General features: G+C 43.1%; 1 protein-coding gene across 1 annotated transcript; it reads right to left on the bottom strand.

The window, feature by feature from the left end:
- Positions 1–8,592: 8,592 nt before the first annotated feature.
- Positions 8,593–11,919, bottom strand: LOC119270464 (BTB/POZ domain and ankyrin repeat-containing protein NPR5-like). Its single transcript, XM_037552472.1, has 2 exons — positions 10,935–11,919; positions 8,593–9,907 (listed from the first exon to the last, which is right to left on the bottom strand). Exons 1-2 carry the CDS (start codon positions 11,484–11,486, stop codon positions 8,915–8,917), a joined length of 1,545 nt encoding a protein of 514 aa, XP_037408369.1. The 5' UTR covers positions 11,487–11,919; the 3' UTR covers positions 8,593–8,914.
- Positions 11,920–16,295: the final 4,376 nt, after the last annotated feature.

Genomic DNA, 16,295 nt, shown 5'->3' with positions numbered 1-16,295 from the left:
TTGTCCTTGCATAAAGGGGAAAAAATCTCTAACCTTTTCTTTGCCTTTATTTTTTTCCCTTTCCTCTCTTATGTTTTTTTTTGGGTTACATCCTATTCAAATTGTTTTCTCTTTGTTTTTTCTGTTTTTAGTTTCCTATTTTCTTAAAATTTTACATGGCTTTTGCGTACAATTTGACTCTCATTAAAAAAATTGTGCATGATCTTTTGATAATATATAGTAATATGGTCTTAACAACCGTATGGCATTTGCACGTGAGATACATTGTGTTCACTTTGTATCTTCAATTTTAGCAGGGAAGGAGAGTGAACCCGTGCGCAGTTCCACCTCTCGTATCCGATGCCCGGAGAAAAATGTTCTCATTTTCAAATTTATTCATAATTTCAGGAAAATGATCAGGTTTCAAAAAATATCCAGGAATTTCTGAAAATGTGTTCTTTACAAAATTTGTACACAATTTCAGAAAAATGTGTGTGTTTCAAAAAATGTTCACGGTTTCAAAATTTTGTTCAGAATTTCAAAAAATGTTCCCATTTTTCAAATTTTGTTTGAATTTCCAGAAACACATACCATAAAATATGTTTGCAGTTTTCAATAATGTGCGCGGTTTTAAAAAATGTTCTGTTTTAACAAAAATTACTGTTTTCTACTTTTCTTGAAAAATAAAACCTGTCCGTGATCTCAGCAATATTCAGAAGTTTAGAAAAATGTTCACGTTTTTGTAATTTGTTCGTTTCTTCAGAAAATGATACATTTTTGAAAAAAATCATGCTTTATAAAACTGTTTGGGATTAGCAAAATTTGTTTGTTTTCTTTTTTAATTCGGATTACAGAGTATCTTCACTTCTTCAAAAAATTGGAATATAAAAAGAATTGTGGCATTAAAAAACTGCTCACAATTTTCAAGAAATGTTTTCCAAATCTCAATGCTGCTGTGTATTCGTATATAGTTTTGCAACTTGATGTCCAGCTACCGCTGATTGGTGCAGTGGCTAATGGCCTGCTGTCAATTGTCTGTGGTGCAATGGCGGAGTCAGGAATTTGCTCCTAAGTATTCTTGTAATTTTTTTGCGAAAGTGGCATGGACTGATGTGCATTGGACAAACAAATACAATTCACAAGCAAAGTGGCTGCTACTTGTAGATGGAACGGGGATGGTTGGATGCATACTTGACAGAGGTGGAGCCCAGTGGCAACACTGCGATGGAGGCCGGACAGCTAGAGGTGGAGCCGTCAGCTGTTGAGGGCGCCTGCAGGGGGAGGCCGTAAGCGAACTAGCGGATCCACGGCGGGGAGGGCCGGAGCAGATCAGGGAGGGCAAGGAGAGGGTCGGCCATCATCCGTCGCCCGCTGAACTTGGAATGGGTTGCCGCCGCCGCCGTAAGTAGTAAGGGCACCCGCAAATATCTCCGTTATATGTGTGTTTTTATGTCCGGACGTGGTTTGAGGACATGATGCCGGAATGAGCCATCCAATACTAATCACAAAGTATCTGGTTGGGAGAAGAAAAAGTAGATGGGGCCATGCATGTGGTGGGATATTTATGATTTGTGGTAGAAAGGAGTGGGGACCATGCATGTGCAGTTGACAGGAGAGAGGGAAGAGATGGACCATGCATGTGATTGGTCAAGTGCATGTCCGAACTCTCACAAAGCTCTCCACGTTTGTCTCTTGAATACCGGCATCTGTATATCCGAACTGCTAAGCAAACATATGCAAATTCCCGTTGGATGATAAAAGTGATCCAGACACCGTGGCCCAGACACATAGTGACGGTTTAAGGGTCTGCCTTGAAGATCCCCTAAGCTAGATTTGGGAAAATGGGGACGAGGCTCTCGCACGCCGCACTAGGACGTCAGGTTTGGTGCGTGGCTGCAGTTGCTGGTTTTGGATATGGGTTGCTAGAAAGCTATGCCATTTTGGACTTGATTTCGTGGGTTCTTCATTTTTTAAGGCAAATTCTTTGGTATTCCATGGAAGTTCAAGGAAGCCCCAGCACCGCCACTGCTGCAGTGTGTAAGATAAGAAGCAATATCGCTAGCCACTCATGCTGGTGAGTGCTACTGATATTCATGCAGTGCGAAATCCTAAAGAATGTACAGCTTGGATACAATTTTTTCAAATTTTTCGATCATTCTCTTTGAAAATGTGAACAAAGTTTTTAAAAATGTGAGCAATGTTTCAAATCATGAACATAATTATCAAATGCTGAACAATTTTTGGACAATTACCGAAACATGTGAACCAATTTTGAAATTTGAACACAAATCTAAAAACATGATTTAAAAAACAGTGAAGAACAATTGGAAAATGTGAACATAATTTGAAATACCGAACATTTTTGAATTTCTGAACGAAAATTGAAAATGAGGACATTTTTTGAACTTTTGAACATATTTTAAAAATACAACCATTTTATCTATTCCAGAAGATTTATAAAAACACAAATATTTTTTAAAGTTGAGAACAAAATTTCAAAAGCGGCAATATATTTCGAAGTTTTGAACATATATTATGGAAAAGGAAAATAAATTCCGAAAATTTAAGATTTTTTTATTAAAACCGAAATAATTATTTTAAAAGAAAAAAGAAAGCACGAATAACTTTAAAAAACACAGAACATTTTTTGGAAAATAGATTTTTTAAACCTGCACAAAATCTGAATATTTTATCAAAAAATGTGAATTTTGAAAAAAATAACATTTTTTGAAATTCTGAATAGTCTCTGAATTTTAAACATCTATTAAAAATGGAACAAACATCGAAATTCTGAACATTTTTGAAAGCACGAACAAATTGTGAGAAATTTTTGAAAAGGATTTTATTTGATATTCTGAAAATTTTCTGAAAAGTTGTAGAAAAATGTTGTACCACAACATGCCAAACAAATTTTTATCATAACTGGAACAATTTTAAGGTTTAGTTTTTTTTAATTTCTGACAATAGTTTGAACTCACAATAATTTTTAAATTGGAACATTTTTTGAAATTTTCAAACATTTTTCTAAAATGTGAAAAACAATTGAAGACAGAAAAAATAAACTTTTAAAAAGAAAACAGATACAAAAAAGAAACAGCAAAAAGGAAAAAAGAAAGAAGAAGAAGAAGAAGAAGAAGAAGAAGAAGAAGAAGAAGAAGAAGAAGAAGAAAACAAAAAGAAAGAAAAAGGAAAACAAGTAAAAGAAAATAAACCGGTTCAGGGAACCTTCTAGAAGGTAACCCGATGACGCTATACGCGAACTGCATATGCAAATTGGCTGGCCTATCGTGTCGCTCGGTCGGTTCGCCTGTGCGAAGCGCCGGCAGTTTGACGCAGCGTGCCTCAAATAGGGATTTCCTAAAATCATGGCACGCTCTGTTGTTGTTCAACTTTTTTTTCTGTCACACGATAGGAAACATGTTGGGCCAGCCCCTGTGCGTCGAGCTCCTAGATCACGCAAAATACATCATATACGAGGTCCCATGACTATGTCTCGCTTTTAGTGAAAAGGAAGCTTATGTTGCCTCAAGGAGGTCGGCTCATTAGGGAGCTGCTGGTTTGGTTTGTTCGCTTGTGTTGTTCCTTTGCACAATTCATTTCTTCTTCTTTTTTTGCTTGTGTTTTCTTTAAATATTAAAGTATTATAAATGTATATGTTATAAAATAGGCTTTACTTAATTGTTAAAAGTTCATTCAGCATTCTTTATTCACATAACATATTTTTTTGTGTAATTTGTCAAAAATGTTCATACCATTCAAGAAAATATTCATCACGTTTTTATAATATTCAGACATTTCTAAATACTTTGATGATATTTAAAAAATAAGTTCATATAATTTTAAAAATTGTTTTTGTAATTATGGAAAATTTATTTGTGTCACTAAAAAATGCTCAAGATATTTAGAGCAAATGTCCATAACACTTAAAAATGTTGGCATGTTTTTCTAAATAAGTACATGCATTTATGAAAAGGTTCAACATGTGTTTAAAGATTGATCATAGTGTATTTTAAAAAATATTCGTAAGAGTTAAATATTGTTTGAACATGTAAACAAATCATGACATTTATGAAAAATGTCCAATATGTGTTTAATGCTGTTGATTGTGCATTTAAAATAAATTAAATGGCCATTTGAAAAATGTTCAAAAAGTATTAAAAAACGTTCAACATGTTTTCAAAAAAGGCGACATATATTTTTGAAAATAGAAAAAAATAATAAGAACAAAAATAAAAAAGAATGGAAAAGAAGAAGAACCAAAAAGATAAAGATAAAAATAAATAAAATAAAATCCAATAGAGAAAGTAAACAAGAAAAAGAAGAAAAACGGGCCAAATGCTTTGTAAAACTGATGAAATGTTCCCAAAACCATTCCCTGGAAGGTTCGATAACCACAAGTTATTAGACCGACCGATAGTGAGAACGCTGGTGGCGAGCGCGATTTTCGTCCCACAATAAGCAAGATTTAGCTTTTGAGTGACACTTAGGCCCATATTAGCATGGAAACCAGATCACGGTAACAACATCACATCCTTTCCTCCAGAAAAAAGGCTGAGACAAATTAGGCTAGTAAGGACTTCATCTGGCAATGGAAGAGCTCAATTGGACAGTAAAAGAACCTATAAACTAGTTGTTCTCGTCTCTCTCTTTTTGTCAAAATGGAGGGAGCTCCCCTATTTTTTTTCCTCGTTTGAACTGGCATGACACTGTAATTCGTAAAGAAGTGATTACGTCCTCTGTTTCCCTCCCGCTTTCTAGTCCGCTATCGATGTCGTCGACCCCTCCCACCCATCAATGCCACTCCCACCTATTCAGCTTCTCCAACTATGACTCCTCCCTTGATCAAATTTGACCACTTCCCCTTCTCCCCACCTCCCTTTGACATTCTTCTCTACCTTCTTACCTACATAGTAATGTACGCATTCCTCCTCCACAACCTAATTGATCATGTCGTTGTCCTTGAGCTCGCCCTCACCAGGCGGGTGTGTCAATACTTGAAAGCTGCTAAAATGAGTTTGTGAGGGCATGCAAGGCACATACCAATAATGAGGCTGCCTGCTAGTTGCTTTTTTTCGCCGTCAATATATAGTCACTGACAGGTGCACAACCCACACTGGAAGGGTTTAGGTACGAGCCTTTGGAGGATGGTTCTATAGTAGTGATAGGACAATATATCTTAGGATGCAACTTAAGCAGCATGGGTTAATGTTCTGTGCAACATATATACACACCCCACTGCCTCCCACTCCCCGTGCGTAGACTTTGATATCTGAAGATGGAATATTGACATTTATTTAAAGAGAATTAAATTAAGGTGAATAACCTTTGTATGCACACATACTGGTTGCACTTATTAGTAAATAGGTGCCACATTTGAGAGCAAATGCCCAAAAAATGTGTTGTAGCAGTTAACAATTATATATGGGAAGATCAACATATATGGATATCCTTGGTTCATGATGGATATAAATGCAAAGGGAGCCCTAGATTTCATGGAAATACATTTGAGAGTTTTGAAATTCTTTTTACCAAGATTATTTTTGCAAATATATGGATTGGAAACTTGAAAATCATGTGCGTACATTGTACCAACATGTATTAGTATTTTTGGTCATTATGTGCATACCACAGTAAAAATTTATGTTTTTAAACCCGTATCAATGTCCAAAACATCACTATTTAGTGAAATCAAGGGAGAACATGCCCCATGAGAGCAAATTAAAACATTCTTGCTAGTAAAGCTAGTGTGGCACTCTCCCTGTTCTAAAAAAACAAGGCCCTAAACTTTTTTCCTATCTCCTCCAAAAACGAAGCTCGTGGTCATTTGGAGCAATTACAAGCCGAATTGAGTGGGTGGCCACTTATATGATAGCTGGGCTTGGAATGTTATTTGTATGTATGAACAACACACATGCCCTATTTTGGGAGTCGGACGGAGTTACACATAAGATTACAAATATAAAATACAAAATTATGCTTCAACTAACCTAAATGCATGATTCCAGTTATGCAAGATGTCTGTCCACTAGCAAGTAAGCCAGCTAGCAAATTCTATTTTCCATCAAAATTCTCTCTCTCTCAGCCTTGTCTTGTCTCAATTCAAACCCTTTATGTTGTGATCATGTTTATAAAACCAAACCATTTAAAGTTTGATTAGCATTATAAATAAATCCTTTTAAGTTCTTGATCAAATTAAAACAATTGGACATAAGACAAGACAAGTGGCCTTGCATACATGGATGAAGCGAGTCCTTCGTTGGACGTAAAAAAACATTGGTATAAAATGCATAACAACACAAGTGTGGCCCTAATCATATTGTTCTAACTATATATCCAAAACAACATAACTTTATTTAAAAGATACGTCAATACTAAATATGTAAACTGAATATAGTGACATGAATCGTTACGGCCATTATTTCCTAGCAAAATAATAAAACAATATGGCCATTATTGAGGTGCTGGTCACATGCATTTGTATCTTTAGGGGACACCATTTCATTATAGTATCAGTTTAAAGCCACACCGCATACATGCATGTAGATCAAATCATGTCATATAAATATGTAGTGCCTTGTCGAAACCAGTATATATTCAAAAACATTCCTGTCAATTGTGTGCCTGCATAGGCTAGCTGTACGTTAGCTATGATAATATATTGTTGCTAGCTAGGAGCTGGGAGACCGCAGGGAAGACCTAGGCTTATATCATATAATAAAAATATCTGTGCTCGCAGAAAGAAGAGAACAAATCACCTTGTGTCTTATTACCTCTTTAGCTGTCGTCTTATCAGACATTCAGACACATAGGCAAAAGAATGTACATATACAATGTACTACATGCATGCACCTGAACATCTTGATCTTGCTATTTTTTTTTCTCTCGAAGGGAATGGGGTATGCATGGATCTAGTCAAACGCATGCACGCAGTCAAAAAAATTTAACCTGGCTGCTGGCTCGCTACAGCAGCAAATCAGAGGCCAGAACAGTGGCCGTATACATACATATGTAGGCTTTGCACGAAGACGCTAAAGAGACACACAAATGGAAAGTGAATGGTTGCGAGGCCAGGAAAGAATAGATCAGAGGCAGGGCCATCATACATGCAAGGAGCCATCATAGGGGGAGATCCATGTTGATGCAGCAGCACCACAACATTACTGATCGACACATGTATAGGTGGTGACTTTATGCGTGAGGCCACACAGTGACATTACACAATGTTGCACTCATGCAAGACAAGGGATACATTTGTCCACAGCCTCGCTGTGTGCCCAATGCAAGCCCCACTACAACTATTTTGTCCGTCGGATGGGGCAGTGCGTGAGGCCAGCCCAAGCACTATTGGGCCATAAAGACAGATAGATAGGCCATCGTTGCATGGAAAGCGTTGCATGCACTAGAGAGAGAAAGAGAGACAATCAATACCATGCAATAGTCATGCACTATAGATCCATGAGAGAGAGAAAGATGGTGTGTGAGAGGAGGGGGGACAGCCCTTCCCCTCACTAGGATATGGCCTCCGGCTTATAGTTAAGACTCAAGATTTGCCATTGTTTCAAAGCTAGATACCTGTATACAATCTCTCTCTCTCTCTCTCTCTCTCTCTCTCTCTCTCTCTCTCTCTCTCTCTCTCTCTCTCTCTCTCTCTCATCCTACACCCTGCCTACACCCAGCCAAGAGACACCAATAGATAAAAGGCAAGGTAAATTTGTAGAGAGAGAAAAGGAGCGGAACCCACACCTCTGAGGAAACCAACACCAAGGTCAACAAAAGAAGTGGAGAAAAAGGTGAAGTAAAAATGAAGAGTGATTTTCCTTTTTGCACTCATCTCCCTTCCCCCCCTCTGCCCATTTGCATAGGTTGTAGTAACATGGAAGCCGGCCGAATTTGCAATAAGAACAAAATGGGAGGGGTTGTGGGGTTAAAGCATTGACCAGCATCGATCGCTTCCATCATTCATAAGCTCAAGTTAGATTCCCGTTGTCTCCCCTCTTCATGCCAACCCCCACATGCTTGTGTGCCCCTCCCTCTCCCTCTCATTGCGCTCAAATAATCTCAAAATCTTCTCAGCCTCAAATAACTCCCAAAGAGAAAATTATCACTACATGTTTTTCTTTTTTCAAGAACAGTACTTCTATCAGTTGAGATAGCAAAAGGTATGTAGATAAGTAGTACATATACATGATGACCTCTATTAAATGCACTCTGCTACAAGTAAAATAAGTTCTTTAAGTTAATTGGCAGAAAATATGAATTTTGGCCAAATAAATTCCAGTAAGGAAAAATAAAAACAAGTGCTGCCACGGCGCTAAATAGGGAGTACATACACTAAGATATTATACGTGATAAGTAATACTCCCTCTGTTCACAAATGTAAAATTGACAATTTACCAAAACATCTTACATTTGTGTACAGCGGGAGTACTAGCGCATATAGGAAGACAACATAGTAAATAATATAGCTCAATCGACCTTGTGTGATTTCAAAAGGATCATTTGAGCAGAAAAAAGTAGTAAGACATGATATGAAATCAAGTACCAATCGACCTTTCTTGTCCATGTTTCAGTGCATCAAAGAACATGACCCACCAACACCAACACACATGCACAAAACAGAAACAGTTTTCATTTTTTTTAAACATCACCTGTCAAACTTCTCAAAAGAACACCACCAATTAAGAAAATAAAGGAAATTAATGTAGACCCTAACGAACACATATCAACTCACCAGGAAATTAACTATTGAAATTCAACATCCATGCATGCATGATCTCTCTACAAAAGACGCTACTTAATCAACAGTCTAAAAGGATCATCTGATCTGATCATGCATTCTCATCACTGACCTCCTGTGATAATATGGATATAAATAGAGCATATGATTAATTAGTTCTAAGCCTTACAAGGAGATAGTAGAGCAACCAGCCATGTCTCATGGGAAGCCATGCGGGGAGAACAACGAAGAGGGGCCTCCTTGCCCTGATCTGCTCCCGCCGTCGTCGCCACCGCCGTCGCCATGGTTCATCACGTCCATCCCTAGGTTGAGATACACCATCCTGTTGTCCAAGCTCAGGTTCATGCTCGTGCTCGCGCCACCGCTGCTGCTGTACACGCCACCGCCGCCCGCGCCTGGATGGTGGTCGCTGTACATGGGCACCGGCGCATTGCCGGCCGCGTCCTCCCTGGACATGACCATGGCCGCCGACTGCACGAGCTCGAGGCACAGTCGGAGCTTGTTTGGCTCGATGTGGGTGAGCCCCGGCACGGCGCCCTTGAAGAGGAAGTCGGAGGTGAGCGTACGGAGGATGTCGAGCGGTGTGACCCCGTCGACGGTGCGCACGTTGGGGTCGGCGTGGTGGTCGAGGAGCACGGCCACCATGTCCGGGCAGACCATCTCGGCCGCGACGTGCAGCGGCGTCTTCCCGGCGGGCCCAGCCGGGTGGTTGACGTCAGCGGCGCCCAGCTCCAGCAACGCCTTGACCACTTCCCGGCTACAGTTCTCGACGGCGTAGTGCAGCGCGAGTGCCTCGTCGAGGTTGAGCCCCTCCCCCATGACCATGAGCTTGACGAGCTCGACGTCGGAGGAGTCGAGCGCGCGGCGCATCCGGCGGATCTTGTTGTGGTCGTTGAGCTCGGCCGCGGAGGCCTCGATGACGGAGCCCTGGTGGTGGTGCTGCTGGTGCTGCTGGTGGTGGGCGAGGAAGGGGGAGCGGCGGGACATGGAGGACTTGAGGCGCAGGTCATCGATCTTGGCGACGACGTCGAGGGGGAGGTGCTTGGCGAGCACCTCCGGCGGGAGGCCGGACTTGGCGACGAGGTGGGAGCAGGTGTTCCAGAGCTGGTGCAGGTCCTGCTTGCGCGACGCCATGAGCACCTTCATCACGTCCTCGATGGACGCCTTCTCCACCATGCCCGCCAGCTGCTTCTGCAAAACCACAAAGCCATCACCGTCGCAAAAAGCTCAATACTTTTTCCACATCCATCATATGTACACTCACAAGTTGCAAAAGCTCACAGCTCACAGGTATGGTATGGAGAGACCGAGAGAGCGGTGGTGAGCAAGCTAACAAGAGACAATATAAAGGAAGAGATCTCTACCCATATATGAGATGTGTGCATAGTGGATTGTCCCTGTGCATAAAATATAAGGAGGAGGAACAGAAGGGTGCAACAGTATGTATGTATAGCAGCATCATGGCGCTGATTGAAGACAGGATTAAAGGGATTGGCGAAAAAAGTTTTGGAAAAAGGGAAATTAACCCTCTCACAAAGAAAAGAAAACCCTAGCGCAAAATCGCAAATCAGGAGCAAAAACAAAGCAAGAAAGTGTGTGCCTTTCCGAGTGCTGCCGAATCGCCCGCTACTTGCAGCCGTGGTGTGCTGCTCGTGCTGCAACAGTGGCGGCCATGGTGGCATGAGAAGGAGGAACAGTGGCGAAAAGGAAAGGAGAAATTTACCATTAACGAACCCTAGCTAGCAACAAGAGCTGAAAGCAAGGGGGGTGGATGGATGGGTGACGGAAAGACGGATGGATGGACGGATAAAGAGAGAGCAGGAAAGAAAGCGGCAGGCAGGCAGCCCGCAGGAGGAGGAAGAAAGCGCGCACGTACGTATGCATATGCATATACGGACGCACGCGTGCGTGCGCTGCCTGCAGACGACACGACGGGTCGACGGCGACGACGACGACGACGTCGACGATACCGCTACCACACTCGAGTAGCTTCATTTAAAAAGGTACGGCCAGAGATCAAATCAATGCTGCTGCAGAGATCAGAATGCTCGCCGATCCCAACATAACCGACCCCCATCTTGATCCCCACAATCGATCGATCCCCGGCTCCAGGAGTGAGAGATTATTAGCTTCTTGATTCTTGTTCATGGGGAAAAGAGGGTCGAGGAGCAAGAATTGGGAATTGGGGATTAATTAGGGAGAGTATGTAATTGATTACCTGGGTGAGGACGGCGAGCTCCTCGACGCCGAAGGAGCGGGCGACGGCGAGGGTGTCGAGGGCCAAGTCGACGGCGGCAGCGCAGTGGGTGTGCCAGCAGCCGCGCTCGCCGCACCCGGGCCTCGGCTCCCCCTTCTGCGGCACCAGCGACACCTGCCCGCTGTACAGGAACTGGAGCAGCAGCAGGAACACCTCGTAGCTCACCGAGTTGACCGGTATCACGGCGCCGGGCGCCATCGCCGCTGCGGAGGCCGAGCCGGAACCGGAGCCTCCGGCGCCGCGCGGGGAAGAGGCGGATGCACCGGAGGGGGAACGCGGGCTGAGGTGGTCCATGAGCACCGCGCCGGGGGAGCCGGCAGCGGCTGCGGCGGCGGCCTGGTCCGCGGCGGCGCCGCAGAAGAACTTGCGGAAGAAGAGGCTGCGCGCGGCGAGGATGCAGCGGTGCGCGTGCACCAGGCGGCCCTCCACGCTGAAGGTCACGTCGCTGAAGGCCTGGCCGTTGATGAGCAGGTTGAGGTAGTCCATGGACAGCGACTTGAGGGTGTCGTCCATGGCCGCCCGCCGCGCCGCACCAGCTGCTTGCTAATCCGCCGCCTCCTCCTCCTCCTCCTCTATGAGTCAATTCGGAGAGGGAGAGGAGGAAGAAGAAGCTCGATGAATCAGATCGAGAGCTGCGGCTGGAGCTTGAAGAAGAGGAGTGGTGGAAGAAGCCGTTGGCGTTGCTGGCTGCTTTGCTCTTCTGCTCCTGCTGCCGGCTGCTGCTGCTGCTGCTGCTGCTGCGCTTGTTGTTGCCCTCCAATCTTGTGCTGCATCGCCCGATCTCTTTTGATCTTCTCTTCTGTCTGCAGTGACCACTTCTTCTCTCCCCTCTTCACTTCTGTCTCTCTCTCTCTCTCCCTTTCTCCCCAGTTATTGCCCCCTTTATTTATGCAGTATTTTTTGAAGGGCGCTCGTGCTGGTGCCTCTCTCTCTCTCTAGCACACACCCATTCTCTCTCTCTCTCTAAAGGTTATATAGGGGCTTGATATTTTTCTGGGCCTGTATTGGGGGAGCTAGGTAGGAGGGAGGGCAATATGGGTGGCTGGCTGGGGACATGAATAATTGATGGGATTAAAATGGGAGGGTGGAAATTAACCGTACATATATGCCAAACAGAGCATGTATGTGTCCACACTTCAGGGGCCCGGAATAATTTGGACAGAGAGAGGGTGAGCCCTCCCTCCAATTGGGGTGGGGTGGGGAAAATTAAGTGTGCCATGCTTTGACTGATGCAAGTCATAAATCATGTGTGATTGAAGTGTCTCCTTGCCTTGTAGGAGAGTAGAGCAAGATTAAAGACGATGCAGGGCTTCCTTTATACTTCCTCAATTCCTTTATATAAGGTGTATTTATTTTTTAAGAAAATTCCAGAATGTAAGATGCATTTTCTTCTAATTCCGCATAATTTCCTTGTTAGCCCTCCAGAAAAGGGAAAGTATCTCACTCCCGATTGTCTGTATCTTTTTTTTGTAGCAAAAGAAGAAAGTATCTCTCTGTCGATTGCATGTATCTCATACTTTTTTGGACTAACTGATTTACTTGTCAGTAACCGACAAATTTGTCAAGGGCAATTTCGTCCTAACTCATCTACAATTATGTGCCTTGGTCATCGTGCTGAAAATAATACACCTTACATAAATGAATGGAGGGGGCATAAACTAAAAGAAGAATGTATGGCTACAATGCTGTGTTACACCATCCCATGACATGCTAATATTGTAAATACCAAATTATACCCTTCATAGAGCCATGGCAACTTCCATTTCTACAATTGAAAAAAGTTAAGGGATGTGAGTGCAGAATTTTCAGAAAGACATATTTTATAGCTATTGAATTTGTCAGAGTTGCTAATTCTATTTACTCCATCAATTTAACTTTGAGATCCCTGCAAGATTTTGCATTTTTTTGAATTATTACATTACCTGAATGTATATTTTTAATCTGTATGAGCACATTGGTAAAATCAGATGAGAATTAGTTAATTCTTTGTCGATTGAGATAATGTTGTATATTTTCTACTACCTAGATGAAAAATATATTTAAACACGGTCACTGATTTTTGTTTTGCAATAACAATTTTGTAAAGTTAATAAGAGTTAGTTTATTCTTAGTTGTGGGGGACATAGATGCTCTCTATATTAATTCAGAGTCCCCCCCTTACCCGACCCCTAGGCCTAATTAACCTAGCTTATCGTTATGCCACTTGTGGACAACCGTCGTCTCCATGATAACCCTAACTCTATTGAGCAATTGGTCCAACAATTGTATATCATAGAAAGGAATATTTGCTGATGATATCATTTTTCCAGTTGTTACCAAGATAGTAGTAGGTGATACGACCCTATAACAATATCAACATTTTACATCCATTAAATTTACACAGAGCACCATTTATCCTTCGCCTTTCGTTCCAAACTAGCTTATTTTTATGCCACACATGGACATGAGATAGACTAAACCTGATCATACCCAAGGCCAGGATAGGTTTTTGACCGGGCTTGACAAAGCGCAAAGTGAAAACGCCAAGCCCGAGCCGTGCCCACCCCAAACCATGTGGAAAATGCACATTTCTAGTCAATATAGTAGTTTTCAGGGCATTTAAATACATTACTCTACTTATTTTCAATTAAAATAATTATTTTAACCTCATTTGGATATTTTCGGGCTGGGCTTCGAGCGGAAGAGCTAATCCCATCTATGGCCCGGATGTTGGGCTTTTGGGCTTTGGTCGTCGGGCCGGGCTGCCCATGCGCAGGTCTACTATAACCTCCTACACCTCCTCGTCTTTCCAACTTCCAAGCCAGCTTGAACGTGTAACATAACCCTAGCTCCACTGAGCAATTATCACCGATTGTTAGCTCATCAGGAAAAAATAAATCGTGTATCATTTCCTTTCTCCGGTGGTCAACAAATCAGTAGTAGTAGGTGATACATCACAATTTTAGTGTATCAACACATTTTGCAGCTATTAAATCAATACAATCATAGAAAATTAGAGATGTGGATAAAGTCAGAATATACAAGTGTCAAAAAATATGACAAACGCAGTGACACGCTGCCAAAATTGATTTGGTGATAATTGCGTCCCACCTTCCGAAAGAAGAAAAGAATGAAAGACCGCAGAAGAGCCTGCGGGTAATGTGCTAACGTATAGGCCAGAGATGCTGCACCTTCCAGGCAAATGACGTGAAAGAAGAGAGCATGCATCCGTTGGAGATGCGTGTGCATGTATACTTTTGTTTGTATATATACGTATACAGCTCTCCATGATCATTCCTTCTGCTGACTAACCTTGATCATAAGATTCCTATCATGTTTTGTTAATCGGCCAAATCACAGGAGACCATTATTAAGTGATGATTAGAGAGTGAATAAAGTACTATAGGAACAGATCTTTGTTAATTACTTTTGTGTTTTATAAGTGTCTTCATTAGTTCCAAATTATTCTTTGTGTTACCTAGTTGACTTCGCAGTTCTTTCTTTTTCCATTATTATATCCTGTGCATACTTTCTATGTGATTGGATAGGTTAAGCTCTTATGGATAATCACGCCTGCAGCTTTATAGCGTATATTCTTTTGTTGCTATGTAGTGCTTGGTCTAGTTACTTTACTGGGCAAAACGGGAGCATGTTAGGAAAAGGTCACATGCATGCATGGTGAAAAGTACATTAATAATAGTAGTATGCCATATTATATAGCTTCGGAAATTAACTTGTGGATGAGCTTGATAGCGTGCTCTGGGCTATAGTTAGTTGCCAATTAATTAAATAATTATGCACCCGTGGACATATGCTTTGGGCACTCATGCATCAACCTCGCAATCCAATGATTGCCCCTAAAATTGAGTAAACAAATTGAATCATGATACAAGTGTGGGTGGAACAAACAACGTTTGCTATGATCAGCTTTTTGTGAATGAATAATTATATTGTAGCTTCTTGCTTGTTGGAAAGAAAAAACATTCTTTGGATGTCTTTTGGGATCTTGGTAAAATATTTATATTGTTATCTCTTGGCGTGACTTCGCTGCCAAATGATTCTTGTGGAAGTACTTCTTCTTACCTGTTAATTGAATAAGCACTAACAATCTTATGATAGTGTGTCGTACAAAGATCTCCATTATGAAATGTCAAGTGGATATATAATTTAGATCAGAAAAGACAGAGCTTTATTGGTCTTTCCTTTGAAGCTGACAGCTTCCTATGGCGACGGCGGGCCATCTCCTATCTTGTGTTTTTTTATAAAAGGATGATATCCTTCGGCCTCTGCATTTGTGAGATGCATGCGATCATTTTATTGATTATTCTTGAGGGTCTTACAAAGTAGAACAACAATATGCTTAAATCCGTCGTCTTGCCAAAATCTGCAGCTACTCCTATCTAAATTATGAAGGGGTGCAAGCTAGGCCACATACCCAGACCTCTCATCTAAGCCTAACATCTAAAGTCGGAGGCCCCGACTGAGCCATCTGCCTGGTCCGGGGCTCAAACCGGTCCGACGCACTCACATGTGTCATCGCCGCCATCTTTCACTGGTCCATCTTCACAGCAGATTGAGGTGACAACCTTGGCAGGTCCTCCGCCATCGACGCCACCACGATGCCAAACGACGACCTCCACCTACGCGAGCCTTGGCAGGTCCCCCGCCATTGACGCCACCACGACGCCAGCCGACGACCTCCACCTACGCGAGTCCATCTCCAAGCAATGGACATAAATCCATGCTAGGATAGGGCCGCACCACCGCCGCCGCCCACCACCCACAAGCGCCACCCAACCCCAAAGTTCCCAAAGTGGCACCTTCAAGAAGGCAACGGCGCCGTGAGCGCTGCCGCCCAACAAAGTTAGGGCTTTTGCCCGGGAGACCTAGGGGAAGGTGAAGTGAGAAGATCAGTCCATACCGACGCCTCCAAGGAGGGGAACGGCGCCCTCAGGCATCGCCGTCGGCGCGACCAGTCATGGCCGTCCAGGGATTTCGCCCGAACTAGATCCCCGCCACCAGCAGCGCCTCCCGTACAGAACCGGCGATCAAGAGGAAGCGCGGCCCGACCAGGCTGGCCCGCACGCCGAATAGGGGAGTAGGGGAGGCGCCAGATCGCACGCATCGACCGCCACAGAAGCCGCTGCCAGCCGCCAACGACCAGTGGATCCCGCTGCCCGCGCAGCCGGGACACCTGATCCACCACCCGCATGGCTGCTAGCTGGTTGTGCCTTGCCAATGGAACCGCCACTCCAGATCCGGGGTTCCCCACGCAGAAGTAGGGCAACCGAGGCCCTGCGGCCACTATCCTTGGTGCCTCGGGCTTGCCCGGCGGCTGCCTCG

Source organism: Triticum dicoccoides, chromosome 3A, assembly GCF_002162155.2.
Source record: "Triticum dicoccoides isolate Atlit2015 ecotype Zavitan chromosome 3A, WEW_v2.0, whole genome shotgun sequence".
NCBI classification, from domain to species: domain Eukaryota; kingdom Viridiplantae; phylum Streptophyta; class Magnoliopsida; order Poales; family Poaceae; genus Triticum; species Triticum dicoccoides.
Note: the sequence above shows the minus strand (reverse complement) of the source record. Positions and strands in the feature narration are given on the sequence as shown.

Bases quoted from the DNA above. Each gene is read 5' to 3' on its own strand.
- LOC119270464 (XM_037552472.1), bottom strand. From the start codon at position 11,486: ATGGACGACACCCTCAAGTCGCTGTCCATGGACTACCTCAACCTGCTC. The intron at 9,908-10,934 runs GTAATCAATTAC...GTGGTTTTGCAG, and splicing joins AGCTCGCCGTCCTCACCCAG to AAGCAGCTGGCGGGCATGGT.